Below are 16,467 nucleotides of genomic sequence, written 5' to 3'. Positions count from 1 at the left end.
TGTCACTTTACATGTTACATTTGCAATTGGCTTCTATTTCCTGTGAGCATTGTTAGGAACAGTGACTGTTCCTTTTGTTATTACCATATTCTCTGTAATTATAGTGATCTTACACTATTTCAGAGCACTTAATACACAATCAAGACCAAGTTCTCCCTCTGCTCAGCATGTTTCTTCCCTTTGCCCATCTCTTTTAATCCATACATCCGGCAGGTCTGGCTTACTGTTGGGTAAGATGACCACCTCCTCACTTTGGCTGTTGCGGCCCTTGCTACAACCCGACGAGGGAGTGTCATAAACAGTTTCCTTGAGTGAGAGACGCAGAGTATCCCTTTTCCCATTTAGGTGACCTGGTCGTAGCTGAACTTCACCTTCAGTTTGCTCAGCAGTGGAAGGCCCTGGTTCTGTGTCACTCAAGCATGTCTCGTTGGAGACCTCCAGCTCCTCATAGGAGCTCTGAGACTGGGAGGAGAGGAGCCTCTTGTGGGATGGATGGTGGCTTTCCAGATGGTGGCTGGGTTCATCCTTGCACAGCGACGACTGGTCAATGGTGTCCATGGTTTGGCTAATAATAGTGTCTTCCATGCTGGAAGATGAGAGGGAAGCACTTCTCCAAATTCTCCCGCCACCAGACTGACCTCTGCAGGTCTTACACAACAGCCTGTCCTTATCCAGGTCTTCTTGTTGTGGGGCCATGGACCGGAGGGAGTTCTCTTTGTATGGAGAGGAGGTCTGGAAGCCAGGAGGTTGGTGACTGACTGTATGTTGACTACTACACAAGTCTTCACTATCTGCCTCTATGCTACTTCTTTCCACATCCCTCCCACAGTATTCAATCTCATCAGAAAGTACAGAGGGCCGGTTGGACAGCTTGCTTGTGCATGTGCTGTTCTCAAAACTGTCACTCAGCCGGTAGGCCAATGGCTGCAGCTCGTACTGCTCAGGGCCCCGTCCCCCACCCACTCTCTCTGCTTCTATCTGCTTATGCCTCTGCTTCCGCGGGTGGTGGTTTGGGTAAAGATACCCACCAGCCTCTTTGTCGTAGTTCCTCCTGCCTCTAGATCTGCCAAAGGCCCCATTAGCAGCCGAGCCAGATGAGGAGCCAGGCTCTGCCGTGGACGTCATGCCTTCAGAGACCTGCTCTGATGAACACGGCATCATGATCCTCCCACAGCTTTTCTGAGGCCCGAAGAAGCAGCACAGTGACTGGAAGAAGAAGGTTGCAAATCCACACGCCACACACTTGACCAAGAAAAGGAAAATCCCCAACTTTCTGAACAGTAAGGCTGTGGCAGGCAGCATGAGGAGGCCGATGCAAAAAAATGCACCTGAGCCAATTGCTACAGGGCACCCCATCCTTTTTGTGGCGTGTGCCACTCTCCCGATTCTATCGGAGTGTGGCGCTGAACTGTAGGAAATGCAGTAATTAGCAAGGAAGTCAACAGACAGCCCTGCGGCGGCTGATATAAACAGAGCCTCAACACCATTCAGCTGCCATTCTAGAAGAACCAGGAGACCCACAGTGACAAAAACACTCCCCCCTACTGCCACAGTTCCATAAATGCTCAGTGGAATATTCCAAGTGGTCAAGAGAAGTGATGTGAGCGTAAGAGCAACCGATGAGCCGGCAACTACTAGAGTCTCTGAGCTTAGAGATTGTTGTAGGTCAAAGAGAGACAACTGACTGACGAACCAGCCTTTCTCTAGTCCCTGAGGAGCTTCCGATATTTCCCTGTTGAACCATGTCACGATTTCTCTGTAGTAAACACTGGTTCTGCTGAAGTTAAAGCTGTAGAGGTATGTTGTTTTGAATATCAACACGAGGGCAGCTATTCTGCCATCTGGTTGGAAGTACAGGCCTCCAGTGTGGGCCAGATGGCCCTCAGCATGCCGCTCTGACAGCATCATACTGAGGCATTGCTCAAACACACTGGGTGCGTAGGGGAAGGGGATGTTATTACAACAGAAATGCAGGGAGTCCTCGCTCTCTGAGCAACGTCTGATGGACACCCAGTGTACAAGCTGTGACACGAGACAGATGTTATCTGTTATCAGATTGTCCCCTTCTGATGGTGGAGGGGAATAAAAGCTTTGGTTCTGGACCCTCCCACACAAATCTCTCAACCAAACCTGAGCATCTGGACTGCTCATGTTAAATTCTTGGTCTAGAACCAAAGACCCATTGCTTTTTGGGTTGAAGTGATCCCCATTATCAATGGGCTTGACCCCCCAAACGAGCGTCAACGTGACGGGCTGATCCTCACCATTCTTCTGCCTCTCAAACATAAACATGTGTCTGTACTCGGCATCGTACCTCTCAAACGGGTGGCTGGAACGGAACAGCTGCATGGTCTTGCTGTCTAAGGTTGGCAGCTTCATACCAGGATCAACACAAGTTATGTACGTTCCTCCGGCAGCGAGCACCGCAAACCAGCACACCCAGATGTATCTGAACTTCACCACCCCACAAGGCAGGATCTTCAGGAATAGCAGATTGGAGGTGTCAGTCAGTCCTCGTTTTAACCCTCTCAGTTTCTGTCCAAGGGTGAACAGGCATCGCTTCCTGGAGCTCGTATCCCAGAAGCTGCCGTGGTTTTGGGAGCAGCAGGGCTTCCATCCCTGGGCGGCTGCAGCGGCGGCAGAAGTCACGGTGTGGCGCTCGCGGAGAATGAATAAGCATGGCAGCCATACTAATGCTGAGAGTGAACTGATCAAAGACGCTGTGCCTAGGTAGATGGAGAAACACCGGATTGCCGTGATGCTGCTAAGGTAACCAGAGTAAAATGCTGCGCTTGACGTCAAACCGGAAGCTATGATCAAATACCCAACTTCCTGCATGACTCTGTTTACTCTCTTGTCCAGGGAAGCAGAGGGGTTCTGGGACAGCTGGAGATTCCAGTAGTCGGCAAAGGTGAACGCATGATTGGTGAAACTTCCCAGTAGAATAAAAGCTGCCGATAAATTGATAAAGGGGAAGAAAGTCAAGTGAAATGCAACTTTGTAGAAGAAATAGGAAGTAAGCAGTGAGCCTATGATTGCTATTAGAGAGAGCGCTGATATGAAGACAGACTTGAGATACAGAGTCATGGTGAAAAATAGAGATGCAATGGCAATGACCGGGAATACCGAATCTCTCGCCAGGTAATGCTTAAACAATGTCTGTTTGATGCCAAGGTCCATGCCAGTGATAGTTGTATTGTTATGGGTCAAATCCCGTCCTTCAAGACTATTCATGTATATCTCCACCATATGATCCCCTTTGTCCACAGGCAGGAACAGTAGGCTGTACTTCAGCAAAGGGACTTGGTATTCCACAGTCTGTGGGGCAAGGAAGTCTTTGTCAACCAGAAAGTGGAGGATCTGGAAAACCACACGGGAGTGTTTACAGCGGGACGGCACTGAGGCGCAGCTGCCATGTTTGGGTCTCTTGACACACGTCTCCACTAGTTGTCCATCGTGGTAGTATGGAGCACAGTACCGCAGTAGGCTCAGTGACTCAGACACCTGATGGGACAGAAAATAAAAATGTAAGTATATTGAACGGAGCTATCCTCTTAAGGGAATGGGATGGGCTGCTGCAATTGAACATTTTGGTTACGAGACAAACCATTAAGAATGCTAATTTTCACAGTGGAAAGGAAATTAAAAATACAAGCTACCTGGTGTGAGGTAAGGCTGAGACAGGAGGAGGCATTAGTGAGGACAGCCAGGTAGTTCCCAAGGGACCAGCTGGGACAGCAGCCCCCTCTGGGCACTCTTTCATCAGCCTCCAGCCTGACGTGCTGCTGGCAAAGGTCCTGGAACTGTGCCTGGGAGCGGATCTACAGTACAATAGACAAATTAACCACTTAAGCTACTTAATTTTAAATTTCCTGGTTATTTTCGCTATTTTAGCTAAAAGTATTTTCTTAAATTAGGTTCAAAGTGGTTAACTTTGAGAGAAGGGATTTTTGAGAGTGTGCCAGGTTAAGTAATGTAGCATTTTACTGTAAAAATGGTACAGAATGGAAGTGATGAGTGGCATGGTGAGTAGAGCAAGAAAAACAAGACAAAAGATTTTTGAGCAGAAGGCACAGGGCAAAGGTGAGACGGGAAAAAAAGAAAGCCTACCCTGGCTTGTTCCATCTCGCACATGGAGTAGATAGCCCTGAGGCTCCAGAGACTGGCCGAGTTCCCTGAACGGAATACAAGCTGGGCAAAGCGCTCGTCTGTGTGGAAAAGAGAGACAGATGGATACAACATAAGATGGACAATACTGAATCATCCGCACAAAATGTCAAGCGTAGTTGAAATATTGAGTTTGATTTGCTGGCATACATGGCCCACATTCTTTTTTAAATCTTTATGTTGTGAGTTCGGCTCGGGTTGATGATGATAACATTCTTTTGAGCGTCAGATTTGACAGATTCATTCATTATCTGCCCGATCAGTTGGTCTTAGTTGTGCCATAGTTTTGTTTCATCTTGAACTGGAATCCCATGTGTCTCCAGTTCAGATCTGTTGCTGAGATACAGGTAGCCTATGCCACCTTCTGAAAACCTGGGACTACAATTATGCACGTGCATGTCAGGGTCTACTGATTGGTCGATCACTGAAAACAATTAGAAGACATGAAAGAATAGATCAGCATTGATGGCCCACCTGGAGCGTCACAGAAGAAGGTATGTGGTGGAGAGTCTCTGTCCAGCATCCTCCTGGAACGCTGTTTGACATCTGCACTGCTCCCATCCCCATAGCTTAAGCACAGATGTCAACACCCACATGCACACAGATATAAATGTATTCATATCAAACAGAAACCTAATACACTCCTCCGCATGTACTATTGACTACTCATAAAATGTCCTCTGGCAAACATTGACACGAACACGTGTTATGTAATGCTCATCCATTTCTATAGTCAGTGTACACTATTACAAGGGTTCCCAAACCTTTCAGGCCGTGACCCCGAAAAAGAATATTTGAATTGGGACAAAAAACAATGTTGCACATTAAGCTAATCATCTGGAAAATCATTTGGGTCCCGAGTCCAGTTTGGGAACCTTTGCACTAGTTTGTGACGTGGTGTGACCGTGTGGCACAATCCCACAATGAGAGTGAGAACACATTATTTTCAACAGAAATTGCTTCACATTTTTCTCTGTTGAAATATTAATATTCTTGTTGTGCGGCAAGATATCGAGTTATAGACTAAGCTTCGCTGTTCAGAAGGCCACCTGCATGGTGCTGACCTGTCTCTGAGCTGTTGTGGTAATGTGGACAGAGTTTCTCCTGGCCCTGAGTTCTCCAGCAGCTTGGTAAGACTGGACTGTCGGACACCGATATAGGTACCCCGCGGCTCGAAACCCTGAAAGAAGAACAAAACAGTCATACACAGTGCACACAGACATTCACACTTACAACGACTGAAGCTAATAACAGTATGAACACGGTCATTGTTTAGGTATAATAATAAGATCATCAACAGCATAAGTAACTAAACACAAACAGGATTTACACAAAGCTAAAATAATGTAAAACCTAATCATTTCACAACTTTTTGCCTGCATTGCAAATGTGGTGAGATCCTCTATTATCCTTGATGTGACTGAAGTCAATGTTGGTTCAATAGATCAGTGATGAGGCTGGAATAAATGTACATGGATGACTCAGTTTATGAGTCATTAAAGGAGACACAATAATACTGTGTGTGTGTGTGTGTGTGTGTGTGTGTGTGTGTGTGTGTGTGTGTGTGTGTGTGTGTGTGTGTGTGTGTGTGTGTGTGTGTGTGTGTGTGTGTGTGTGTGTGTGTGTGTGTGTGTGTGTGTGTGTGTGTGTGTGTGTCTTTGTGACTCACCAGGAGTGGGTCGGAGAAGTCTGGCAGTGGTCCAATTAACAGACCGGCTAGTGAACACCCCAGGAAGAGCACCGCGCAGCCCACCAGCACTGCCAATGGGTAGTCCACGACCACCTGAGAATAGCTGTCAAATATACACCAATGAAAACAAGTCTGAACGATCTCCATCATTGAACAACAGGTGGGACACGTGCAGATTAATTTAGAGGATGTACAAATGGACCACACACCATCTGATTTAAAGTAACATGGGTATTTTACTTTATTTTAAAGGGTTTCTGTCTTTGTCAGTCAACAGCGCCACATAAATGTAGTTTAAAATGTATATAGAAGATGGATGGATGGACGTGCTTAAATATTGCATGCTAATTGTTTTAATGAATGGAAAGTTACTGACTTTCTAGGAATCCAGTACAGTCCTCCATCCCTATTGCAACAGAATAAAAAGTATCCGTCACAATCAGGAATTCAGGGCGAAACCAGGAGACGTAGTATATTATACAGTAGCCATGCAACACAAAGACATTAACAGGCCTATAATACAATAACACACACCTAACGGTTACCACATGTCGCTGTGCTGATTTGTGTGCTCCCCGTTCATGTGATCCGTGCAGCCAGTGACACTGCACTGCGTTGTGACAGGATGCATGGTGGGTAGACGTGCAGCCATGTCCCACCTTCACCACCGCGCCGCCACCTGAGCATTCTGCATGAGGCCCTGCTGTGTGACAGTCATGGCAGGCGTTGGACGTGACTGGCTTGTGGTGGCCACAGCAGTGGCATCTTCTGGGCTGTTGCGGGTGGTACGCTGACGACGAGGGACCCTGGGGGGCCTAGACGAGACATATCGTAGGTCAGGGTTTAGGGCTGTCACGATTAGGACATTTTACATGACGATTAATTGTCACTCAAATAATTGCGATCAACGATTTAATTGTGTTTTTGTCATAGACAATTACATTTCTGTTTGGCTTTTAGGCTTTTAAGTGGCACATGACACATAATGCTGCGTTCAGATGGGCTCAGGCAAGCGGTAGACGGCAAACGGCACCACCTGCTGGACGGTACGGCAAGGTAGAACAAAATATGCCCGACGGAACGGTACGGCAACATTAATTAATTATTTAAAGCGCTCGCGCAAAATGAAAACGCGCGCTGCGGTGGTTGAGGTGGCTCCATGCTGCTCTCTCTGCTACTGCTGGCTGATGTGTGTTCTGTGTGTGTTGGCGCTCTGCTGGAATTTGTCCCGTGAGATGGAGCTACGTAACATCCGGTTCCAGATTCCGTCCTGTACCACGGTAAAAAGATAAATTAATTTAACTTTGAACGGCACGTCTGCCGTTTACCGTCACCGGTTTCGACTGCCGGACTACTGTACCGTTTGCCGTTCTACTCCCGTCCACTAAAATGACTTCCGGTTTGCCGTCTACCGCTTGCCTGAGCCCATCTGAACGCAGCATAACCTAAATATACAAAGAAATTACTGATATATTTGACAACTTTATACTAAAAAAAGAACAACGCATCGCATCGCGACGCGTTGTGAGCTTGTAGATCGGCTATTTCCACTATTTTTGATACATATTTGAACATTTTCAACATGGAAACGATCTTGAAAAATAATCGCGATTATGTCAAATAATCGCGATTAGACGATTATGTAATAATTGTGACAGCCCTATCAGGGTTTCTCAAAGTGGGTGCCAGCGACACCCTAGGGTGCCGTGACTCAAGTCCAGAATGCTTTGATAACATTTGGAATTTATCACTATCACTTCAGTTTAACCACTTATACTTTGTAAAACAGACCCGAGTTTCACTGTACTCTATCTATTTAGCCTACAGTACACCAAGTTTCTTCACCAAAAATAGCTGATCTGCAAGTTCCCCTCGGAATAGAGATGCTGGGGTTTAAGTGGTTAAACGCCAAGTATAAAAGTTATTTTCTATCTGTCCTGATATTCTCTCAGGTTTTCCTCGTGACATACTGTATCTAACATAAATGAAAGGAACTGTAATTTAACAATGTAATTCAGGGGTGCCGTGGATGAAAATGTTATTTACAGGGGTGCCCTGAGCCAAGAATGTTTAACTTCTGGGGTAGGTTATGGACAGGTCACCGCACACAGAATACACATACGATGAGCACAGTGACTCAAACCGAGGCATTTTGATTGGGTTTAATTAGAGTTGGAGGTCGACTTATACATGGCGACATGATCACTATTTTTTGCCCCTGCCTGCCTTGTGGTATATATATTTCTTCAGCCTAGCTCAAGGCACTCTGACTAGGTTTTAATGGGTCCTAGTAGATGTCATGCAGCTTCGGGTGACACATAGCGGTGTCTGTGCTCTCTGGCTTACATGGCGGTAAAGCTGGCACGTAGACGAGGGTTGGCCGAGGCTGCTGCAGCTGTCACAGAGATCCCCATCAGACTGGAGGACTGTTAACTGGGCCTCAGTAGTACAGACACTGTCAGGGGGGCACAGAGACACTGCTGGGATCTCACTGAGGAGAGGGACAAGGAAACAAAGAGTAAAGATGAAATATTGACAATACATTTGTGGCTGTTCTGTTGCATGGATTTTCTTGCACACAGAGAGAGCTGAACACATTATTTCGTACACAGAGAGACCTGAGCAGGGCAACCGAACTGCTAATGAGGTACAGAATGGAGTCCTGGGCGGCACGTTGTTGCTATGCTGGAAAGTCCAAATTAAAAAACGACAGAGAGACAGTCGCTATTTGTCAAGCAGACTTGAGAATAGTGTAGAAATAGTATATAGACACTGTTATTATGTAAGAGATACTGTAGACGGCTATACACAACAGATGCCATGAAATATGACTCTTGGGTTTTGGCAGGCGCCAGGAATTCACTGGAGTGATGGTTGAGATAAGTTTGAGTTTATTCCTCGATGAGTTTTTAATGTTATGTTCTTCTCTCTGCTGCAGTTTATGTTGCTCATATAAATATACTCTGTAGTACTATGGTGTTGCTTGACAAAAATAGCAGGTGTTCAAGCAACTCCAACATGTTAGCTTGAAGAGTAGATTTTTTCCCCCTTTTTTTTGGTCAAAAGACACATCGCAATGTAACCTGTGAACTTGTAGACTTTCGGTTTTCGACTTACGCTTAAGTCTACTGGTTAACCTAAAGACAGCAAGGTAGCGCATGCCGTATGGTATGGTATAATCTGAGTTCCCAGATGTCCTTCTTTCTTTCGCCACTAAGGGCCGAAAATTTGAGGAGGACAGGTATTGACCATATTCACCTGGCGGCCATGTTTGAAATTTGCATTGAAAACTGTACCTACATAGGGTGGCAACTAGGGTGGCAATTAATTGTCTTAATGGCAAGATGGCCGCTGTGTGAATATGGTCTCTTGTATGGTATGGTCAGTGTGGTAGAACTTTATTTGTCCACTGGGGCCAATATAAAAACAAAGAATGCTTCCAATTAGTACTACTAGAATTTCGGGCCCCCTTTGGGGGCCCTCAAATCTAGAGCTCGGGCCGCCCTCACGGTATACCAGCAATCAAATGGATTTGTAATGGGCAAATATGGGTAGTTCTTTTTTTGAGAAAAAATATTTTTTTGAGAAAAAATAGTTTTTTGAGAAAAAAAACTTTTTTTGAAAAAAAAAGTTTTTTGAAAAAAAAAAAAGGTTTTGGCCTAATTGTGTTATTATTATTACTATAATAGGCCTGCCAATGTTTTATTTTCATTATTTCAATGTTTTCATTTTAGCAACACACACACACACACACCCCTACACACACACACACACACACACACACACACACACACACACACACACACACACACACACACACACACACACACACAGACAGACAGACAGTATGTTGCTGTGAAGAGGTGAGTGGGCCGAACTCTAGAGGTGAGTGGCCCGAAGGGCCGCCAACTTCTTGTAAGATACAGGCTCTCGGCTAGCTAGGCTCTCGCTGCTGCGCGCCCGTCACTGCTGAAGCAAACTGTAACCTGATACTTTGGTGACGAAAATTGCGTAGGAGACACTCTGGGGAAAGATTTGCATAGCAAACCCACACATTACTTTTCTACAAAATGTACATCGTGCGAATACAATAGCTTCAGGAGAAGCTGCTAGGAACATTGGGGTAAAAATGCGCGATTTTTGTGCAAAAGGTGGAGTCTTTAGATGCAGTGTAAATGTGATTCTATCGCGCAGGATGCTTAAAAATACTTAAAGAGGGTCGCTGTGGGTTATGGCTGCTGAGATTAAAATAAATAAAGGTCAAAATGAAAGTTAAAATGTAACATTTTATTTTAACCCAAGGCTGAAGCCATCACTACCAGACATAATTCTGTAGTCGACCTGATATTACTTTTTCTGAGTTCAGTATAGTGAATTGGCTGAGGGCATGAAAGAGTATTTTGAAAAACGTTTTTGAAAAATGTTTCCACCTATAACGACATGCCCAAATTAGGGATGCCAGGTTGAACTCTCTGTGGGTTGAACCAATTAACAATATTTTAACAAGAGCTTGTGACTAAATAATAACTAATTATTTTCCATTTCCTGAGAAGTAACAGTTCTGTACAAGGTTTCCATCCAAAAGCAATGTTGTGCCATTTGGTCAGTGACCATGTGCAATTAGATCCATTGGTCAAACCACTGAGGAGGAAAAAGAACTAAGCATGGACAGATGGACAGAGTTGTATCTAGTTTATAGTAGGATAGTAGAATAAGTGGAAAAATAGTCTGGCACTATCCACTCCTGAGGAAAAGCGAGCCTTCGCTGTGTAAAATCTGTAATTGAAAGTTAAATATATCAAAAAGAATCAAAAACGCCTGTCTGGAAACCCTTCACAGTTTTGCATACTCCGCCAGCTCTCTGAAAGTCTGGCTATGCGAGACTAGAGTTTCCCAAACAGTGCGTTGAGATGTGGGTCGCAGTCGAGTTAAATACCCCATGGATGCCGTGACGCACCCAAGGGTGCAAGTCTAGGGGTGCCTCAGAATACCTTGATAATATTTGGAATTTGGAATCACTTAGACCCTCTGTGTAAAATGAACCTAAGTTGCACTGTACTTGGTGTGTTCTTTTTCAATCTACACTAAATCTCCATCTACAAGCTCAGAACAGTTTTGAGCTTGTAGATCTGCTATTTTTGGTGAATATTGCCCACAGAATAGGGACTAATGGGGTTCAAGAGGTTAAAAGTTAAGGATAAAGTTCCTAATGGAAACAGACAGATGTTCTCTATTTTCCTTGTTGACATACTGTATCGTAGGGAAATAGTTACATATTTACATATCGTAATATGACATACAGTAATGTCAGGTGCTATAAAGTAACAATGTGATTCAGGTGTGCCTCGGATGAAAAGGTTATTTACGGGGGTGATCTGAGACAAAAAGGTTTGAGAACCACTGATATAGGATATAATAATGATCACAACACATTCAGACACCACTAAACCATGGCATAACCACAGCACTTTGTAGTGAGAAGGGAGAGATTTGGGACACAGCTTCCAAGTACTATCCAAGTAATAATTGCATTATAAATATGTCCAAATCTGGAGATGTTCTGACATCATATAGATGTACCGACGTACTGCAGTGCTGACATTATAGATGACTGATGTCCTAGACTGGCCTCTATAAGTACTCTGATCATGGGTACTTCCCAAGAATGATGGAGGCTGGCACCCACAATGCATACATTGGATATGCTCTACACTGCTCGAGTTTCCATCATTTCAGTGCAATTTGTCTGGTTTGCCACACACCTAACCTGGCTATAATTGCCAGCAGTGTCTGATGAAAAGTGCAAAACAAAATCTCACTATTTAAATAATTTAGTTTAATAATGAATGAATGAATAATACATTTACCGCATACATGGTCTTGGAATTTTAGGTATTACATTTAGTGTGACTCGGTTCCACATATACTGTACATATATTGTGAAAATAGCCGAACTACTTGTAGATCGGCTATTTTCACAATGTTCGCCTCTTTTGACAGTTTGACAGTTTGGCCAGATTGTTATAAAAAATGTCTTGAAAGTCCTTAAAGGGGAAGACCACCCATTTTCAATATTGAACTATTTCATTAATATACCTTAGAGGAGTTGTGTGGAAATAAAAGAGGGATTTTTTTTTTCACACAACTCCTTTAAGGTATATTAATGACATAGTTCAATATTGAAAATGGGTAGTCTTCCCCTTTAAATTGTCACATTTTAAATGTGCGGATAACCTGTACACACTTATACTGTATGTTGGATCACTTACTGTTGAGTGAGAAAAAATGGATCATCTGGGGACCCCACCCCAAGTTTGGGAACCACTGGTCTACAACATAATTTGTTTTTCCACATTTGAGTTGGTAAAGCCATACACATCCTCGCTTCATCACTATGGTGACTAGAGCAGGTAAACAGAGACCTAAGTTACATGGTTTTATTTGCATCCCATAATCCGGGCTGCTGGTGAGGATTAGCCCGTTGAACTAATGGTATATTCTGTTATTATGGAGCTAATATTACACAGTACAATCCTCAGTGTTCATTTCTACACTCCCAGAGTTGAATTAATACTGAGGATTTTAGAGTGAATTGTGTAACACGCACAAAGGTGCTCAATTTCTCTTTTTCTTTGTTTGACGATGAATGCCATCCTTTTAAGCATAACATTGCTGGGGTGGAAACTTCATTATGTCCAAAACTGTTACTCTTCAGGATTCATCGTGAGCCTGTAGATCTGCTATTTTACATCTACACTACATCTTATGGCAAATATTGTACTACAACTATTTGAAAATTGTAGATTTTGATTGTTATTACAGTAACCATTTCGGCCATTTGAAAATAGCTGATCTACTAAGCCGATCTAAGTTCACAATGCGTCACGATGTGACTGCTATTTTCAAAAGATTTCTCTATACATCTTTATATTACAAAAGAGTAAGTGATCTACTTCCGGGTCATGCATCGCTAACTTAAATACCAAACCACTTGGCCAAGATGTACTACATATGTACTAAATATAGCTTAAAAATTCAAACACCCATGTCACCTTTGCAAGATGTCGTTTCCAAACCTCTGTATACAGTTGTATTCGTTATTACCCTCATATTTTGCCTCTGTATAAAATAGTCCGCCGGTCAAATATGTCCGACCGGAAACGTGCGCTGCAGCACAATCGTTCCGCCACAATAGTTCCCCCCCCCCCAAATTCTTTTTTTTTTTTCCTTCCTTTTTTTTTTTTTTTAACTTTTTTTTTTTTTTTTTTTTAACTTTTTTTTTAACTTTTTTTTTTTTTTAATTTTTTTACTTTTATTTTTATTTTATTTTTTAACTAGATGTGAGCGGCCCGAAGGGCCGCGACCCTCTAGTTTTATACATTTGAAAACTTGTGAAATATTTGACATTCTGCATAATAAAGTACTTTCTACTTTTGGTACTTTAAGTAGGTACTTTTGATAGGAATACTTTTGTATTTTTTACTCAAAACACATTTTGAATTCCAGACTTTTGCTTGTAACAGTATTTATACATTGCAGTATTGATACTTTTACTTAATTAAAACGGTCTCTGGTTATTATATTACTTGTAATTTCACATGGATTAGGCCTACATTTTGCAGAACTGGCAGAGATAGATGTAGCCAAGTGAGAGCAATTTGTGAAACCTATTGGCCTAATATTTCAGTGGACGGAGAACAGAAATATAAATATGTCAGTGAAAAGAAACAATGTGGCCACCAGCTCTCACTTGGCTACATCTATCTCTGCCAGTTCTGCATGATCTCTTGGTCTGATCACATGGGACTAGTGTCTAAACCTATATCATCTGCTTGAGATGATTCATTGGGCGGGCCTGTCTTGAGACTTGACCAAGGCTAACAAAATGAAAAGGACTCAAACCAGGCATCTTTAAGTACCCCCCCTTCTATCTCTCTCTTCGTTTCCTTCTGTCTGTTTCCACGACTCTCTTTCTTGTCTCATTGCTTGCAGCTGTAGCAGTAGCAATGGGGAATGGATGGAATGACCAGACTGCCCCTCTCGACCCAGAACAAAAGGTTCGCGTGGTGAACAGTCGTGGACTCAACAGCACAGTGCTCCCAGCAGCACGACAGCCAACTGTCAATACGATGATGATGACTGACGCGCGCATGTGATGTGCCTGTGCGCATAGCGCCTATATTTGTCGTGGCCATGGGCTACTGAACAGTAGCCTACTGCTGCTGAGTAGGCTACACCTGATACATCTGTCAGAGAGCTGTAGGCCTGTATCCTATGTATGGAAACATGATTTTCATTTATTTATTTGTCATATGATGTGATACTATGATAGCCGTAGCCTATAGGCATCACAAACAGTGTCTGATGTTGAACAGCCATAAATTGTTTTCCTCGTGGAAGAAAAAAGTGTTCTGTCAACAGATCACGGGCATCTCTCGTTGCACGAGTAGACTAATAGTAGAAACAGAGTCATGTTTGTTTTTTTGTCACAAACTAATGGAAATGGCCTTTCGCGTTGTGTGCTGTCCGAGCAATGCAAAGACAACAACAGTAGAAATATTATGATTAATGTTATGTTCGGAATCCATGCCGTGCAGCAGTATTGATTGACACGTTGAACAATCAACATGAAAAGGCATCATGATCATCATCAGTTATGTCGAGATATAAAGTTAAACAGCAAGACAAAAATCAGAATGACCCACCTTTGAGAAGCGTCCTGTATTTCCCTTTCATCTGTAGGAGAATCATCCATTACAATAGCGTCCGTGCTCTCCCCTATAATCGAACACGCTTCCATTGTATAGCCTAGGGCTTGGAAACAAAAACCGCAATGAATCCCCTATTTTAGTAAAGAGAAAAGTCAGAATTGCCACATTTGCTCAACGTCTTCCACGAGGAAAAGAGATAGGGGCTTATTTCTAGGCTACTACCAAACAGAAATGGCTTGTTTGGGTTAATCTGCGTGGAGGGTCATTGTGATTGGCGGAGGGCGTGTGATGCTCGCTGCCTCTGGTGAAGATGCTGTTTGCGAGTAGAGCGGTCGCTGTCCAACCAAAGGTGGTGCTGGAGGAAATGTGACGGATACACTGAATCAATGCGTGGTAATTGGGTTGGGCCTGTCGCACATAATGCCACGGCTTTTTAACGATAATCAAGCGGGCATGCAACCTGTATTTGACGAAACCGCTTCAACCTACACTGCACAGACAGTAGGCCTAAAGGTGGGGAAATCCTCCGTTAAACCTCTGTTGCGGTGGACGGTGGTTCTGCAAACTGAGTAACCGACTGCCTACCAAATATCCAACCAATATCCGTTCGAAAGAACTGAAATTGTATGGCAAAGGTGATCCATTTCGAATCATTGGCATTAAGGTGGCTGAGGTGGAAAGAATCATATTTCAATTTCAGACACCACGTTACTGAATGGCTCCATATAGTTTAAAGCAGTAGCCATAGTAAGAAAATAGAATCTTTTTTGTCAAATGTAGAAGATGTGTGATTAGATTTGAAAAACTATGACATCCAGTAGACATCATGTGTCGTGTCAAAGAAAGATTTTACAAATGAATGGACATAAGGTAGGCTTACATAGAGAACTTGAATCATATTCATTAATTAACATTGAATCATATTAATTTGCAATGCCAATTATGAGATTTTTGTGCAAACTTAGTCCATAGGTTTAGAACTGCAGTGGGATAGTAAGTAAACAGAGGCCAAGTAGGCTGTATTATTGCAATCTCTCTCTCTCTCTCTCTCTCTCTCTCTCTCTCTCTCTCTCTCTCTCTCTCTCTCTCTCTCTCTCTCTCTCTCTCTCCCTGCTGCTCCTGGACACCCTTGCTGACCTATTGGCATCACACTAAATTGACCGGACCTACCAGGGCTCGTGGAAAGGTTTGCTTTCATCCCGCCCCACCCCCCCAACCGGAGTCCCCCAGGGACCTGTACTTGATCCCCTCCTTTTCTCCCTCACGAAATCCCTTGGTGCTGTCATCTCTGCTCACAATCTATCCTATCACTGCTATGCCGATGACACTCTGTTTTTATCCTTCCCCCCCTCTGCCACCCAGGTGAAAGACTGCATTGCCGCATGGCTGGCCAACATCTCACAGTGGATATCAGCCCACCACCTCAAGCTGAACCCAGATAAGACACAGAGCTTCTCTTCTTCCCAGATAAGTCATGCCCCATGCAAGATTTCACTATTTCCATATAGACAACGCAAGCATTGGTGACTTCGGTTCCAACTGCATGCTAAAAACCTTGGTGTGGTCCTGGACAGCCAGCTAGGCACACTAATTGCATCAGTCACCCGGTCCTGTAGGTTCACACTCTATAACATCCATAAAATCAGACCCTTCCCCAGCAGTCAGCCCAGCTCCTCATCCAGACATTAGTCATATCAAAACTTGACTACTGTAACTCTCTCCTCATGGCCTCCCGGCATGTGCACTTAAGCCTCTCCAACTGATCGAAAATACAGCGGCACGACTGGTCTTCAACCAGCCAAAATTGTCACGTGTCTCACCCTTCTCCCTCGCTAAACACCCCATGACAAAAATCCACTCGTCCTAGACAATTTGCCCTCCTGGCCCCCAAACTGTGGA

At 43.7% G+C, this 16,467-nt stretch overlaps 1 protein-coding gene across 1 annotated transcript; it reads right to left on the bottom strand.

Annotated features, from left to right (window-relative positions):
* Positions 1-162: 162 nt before the first annotated feature.
* Positions 163-14,657, bottom strand: disp2 (dispatched RND transporter family member 2; the record flags this gene model as incomplete). The annotated part of the gene is made up of 10 exons (XM_080750919.1): positions 163-3,504; positions 3,660-3,821; positions 4,111-4,208; positions 4,642-4,736; positions 5,217-5,347; positions 5,837-5,960; positions 6,234-6,263; positions 6,392-6,672; positions 8,204-8,348; positions 14,563-14,657. 10 exons carry the CDS (start codon positions 14,655-14,657, stop codon positions 163-165), a joined length of 4,503 nt encoding a protein of 1,500 aa, XP_080607045.1.
* Positions 14,658-16,467: the final 1,810 nt, after the last annotated feature.

Source organism: Nannobrachium achirus (assembly GCF_963921795.1).
Source record: "Nannobrachium achirus genome assembly, chromosome: 20".
Taxonomy (NCBI): Eukaryota; Metazoa; Chordata; class Actinopteri; order Myctophiformes; family Myctophidae; genus Nannobrachium; species Nannobrachium achirus.
Note: the sequence above shows the minus strand (reverse complement) of the source record. Positions and strands in the feature narration are given on the sequence as shown.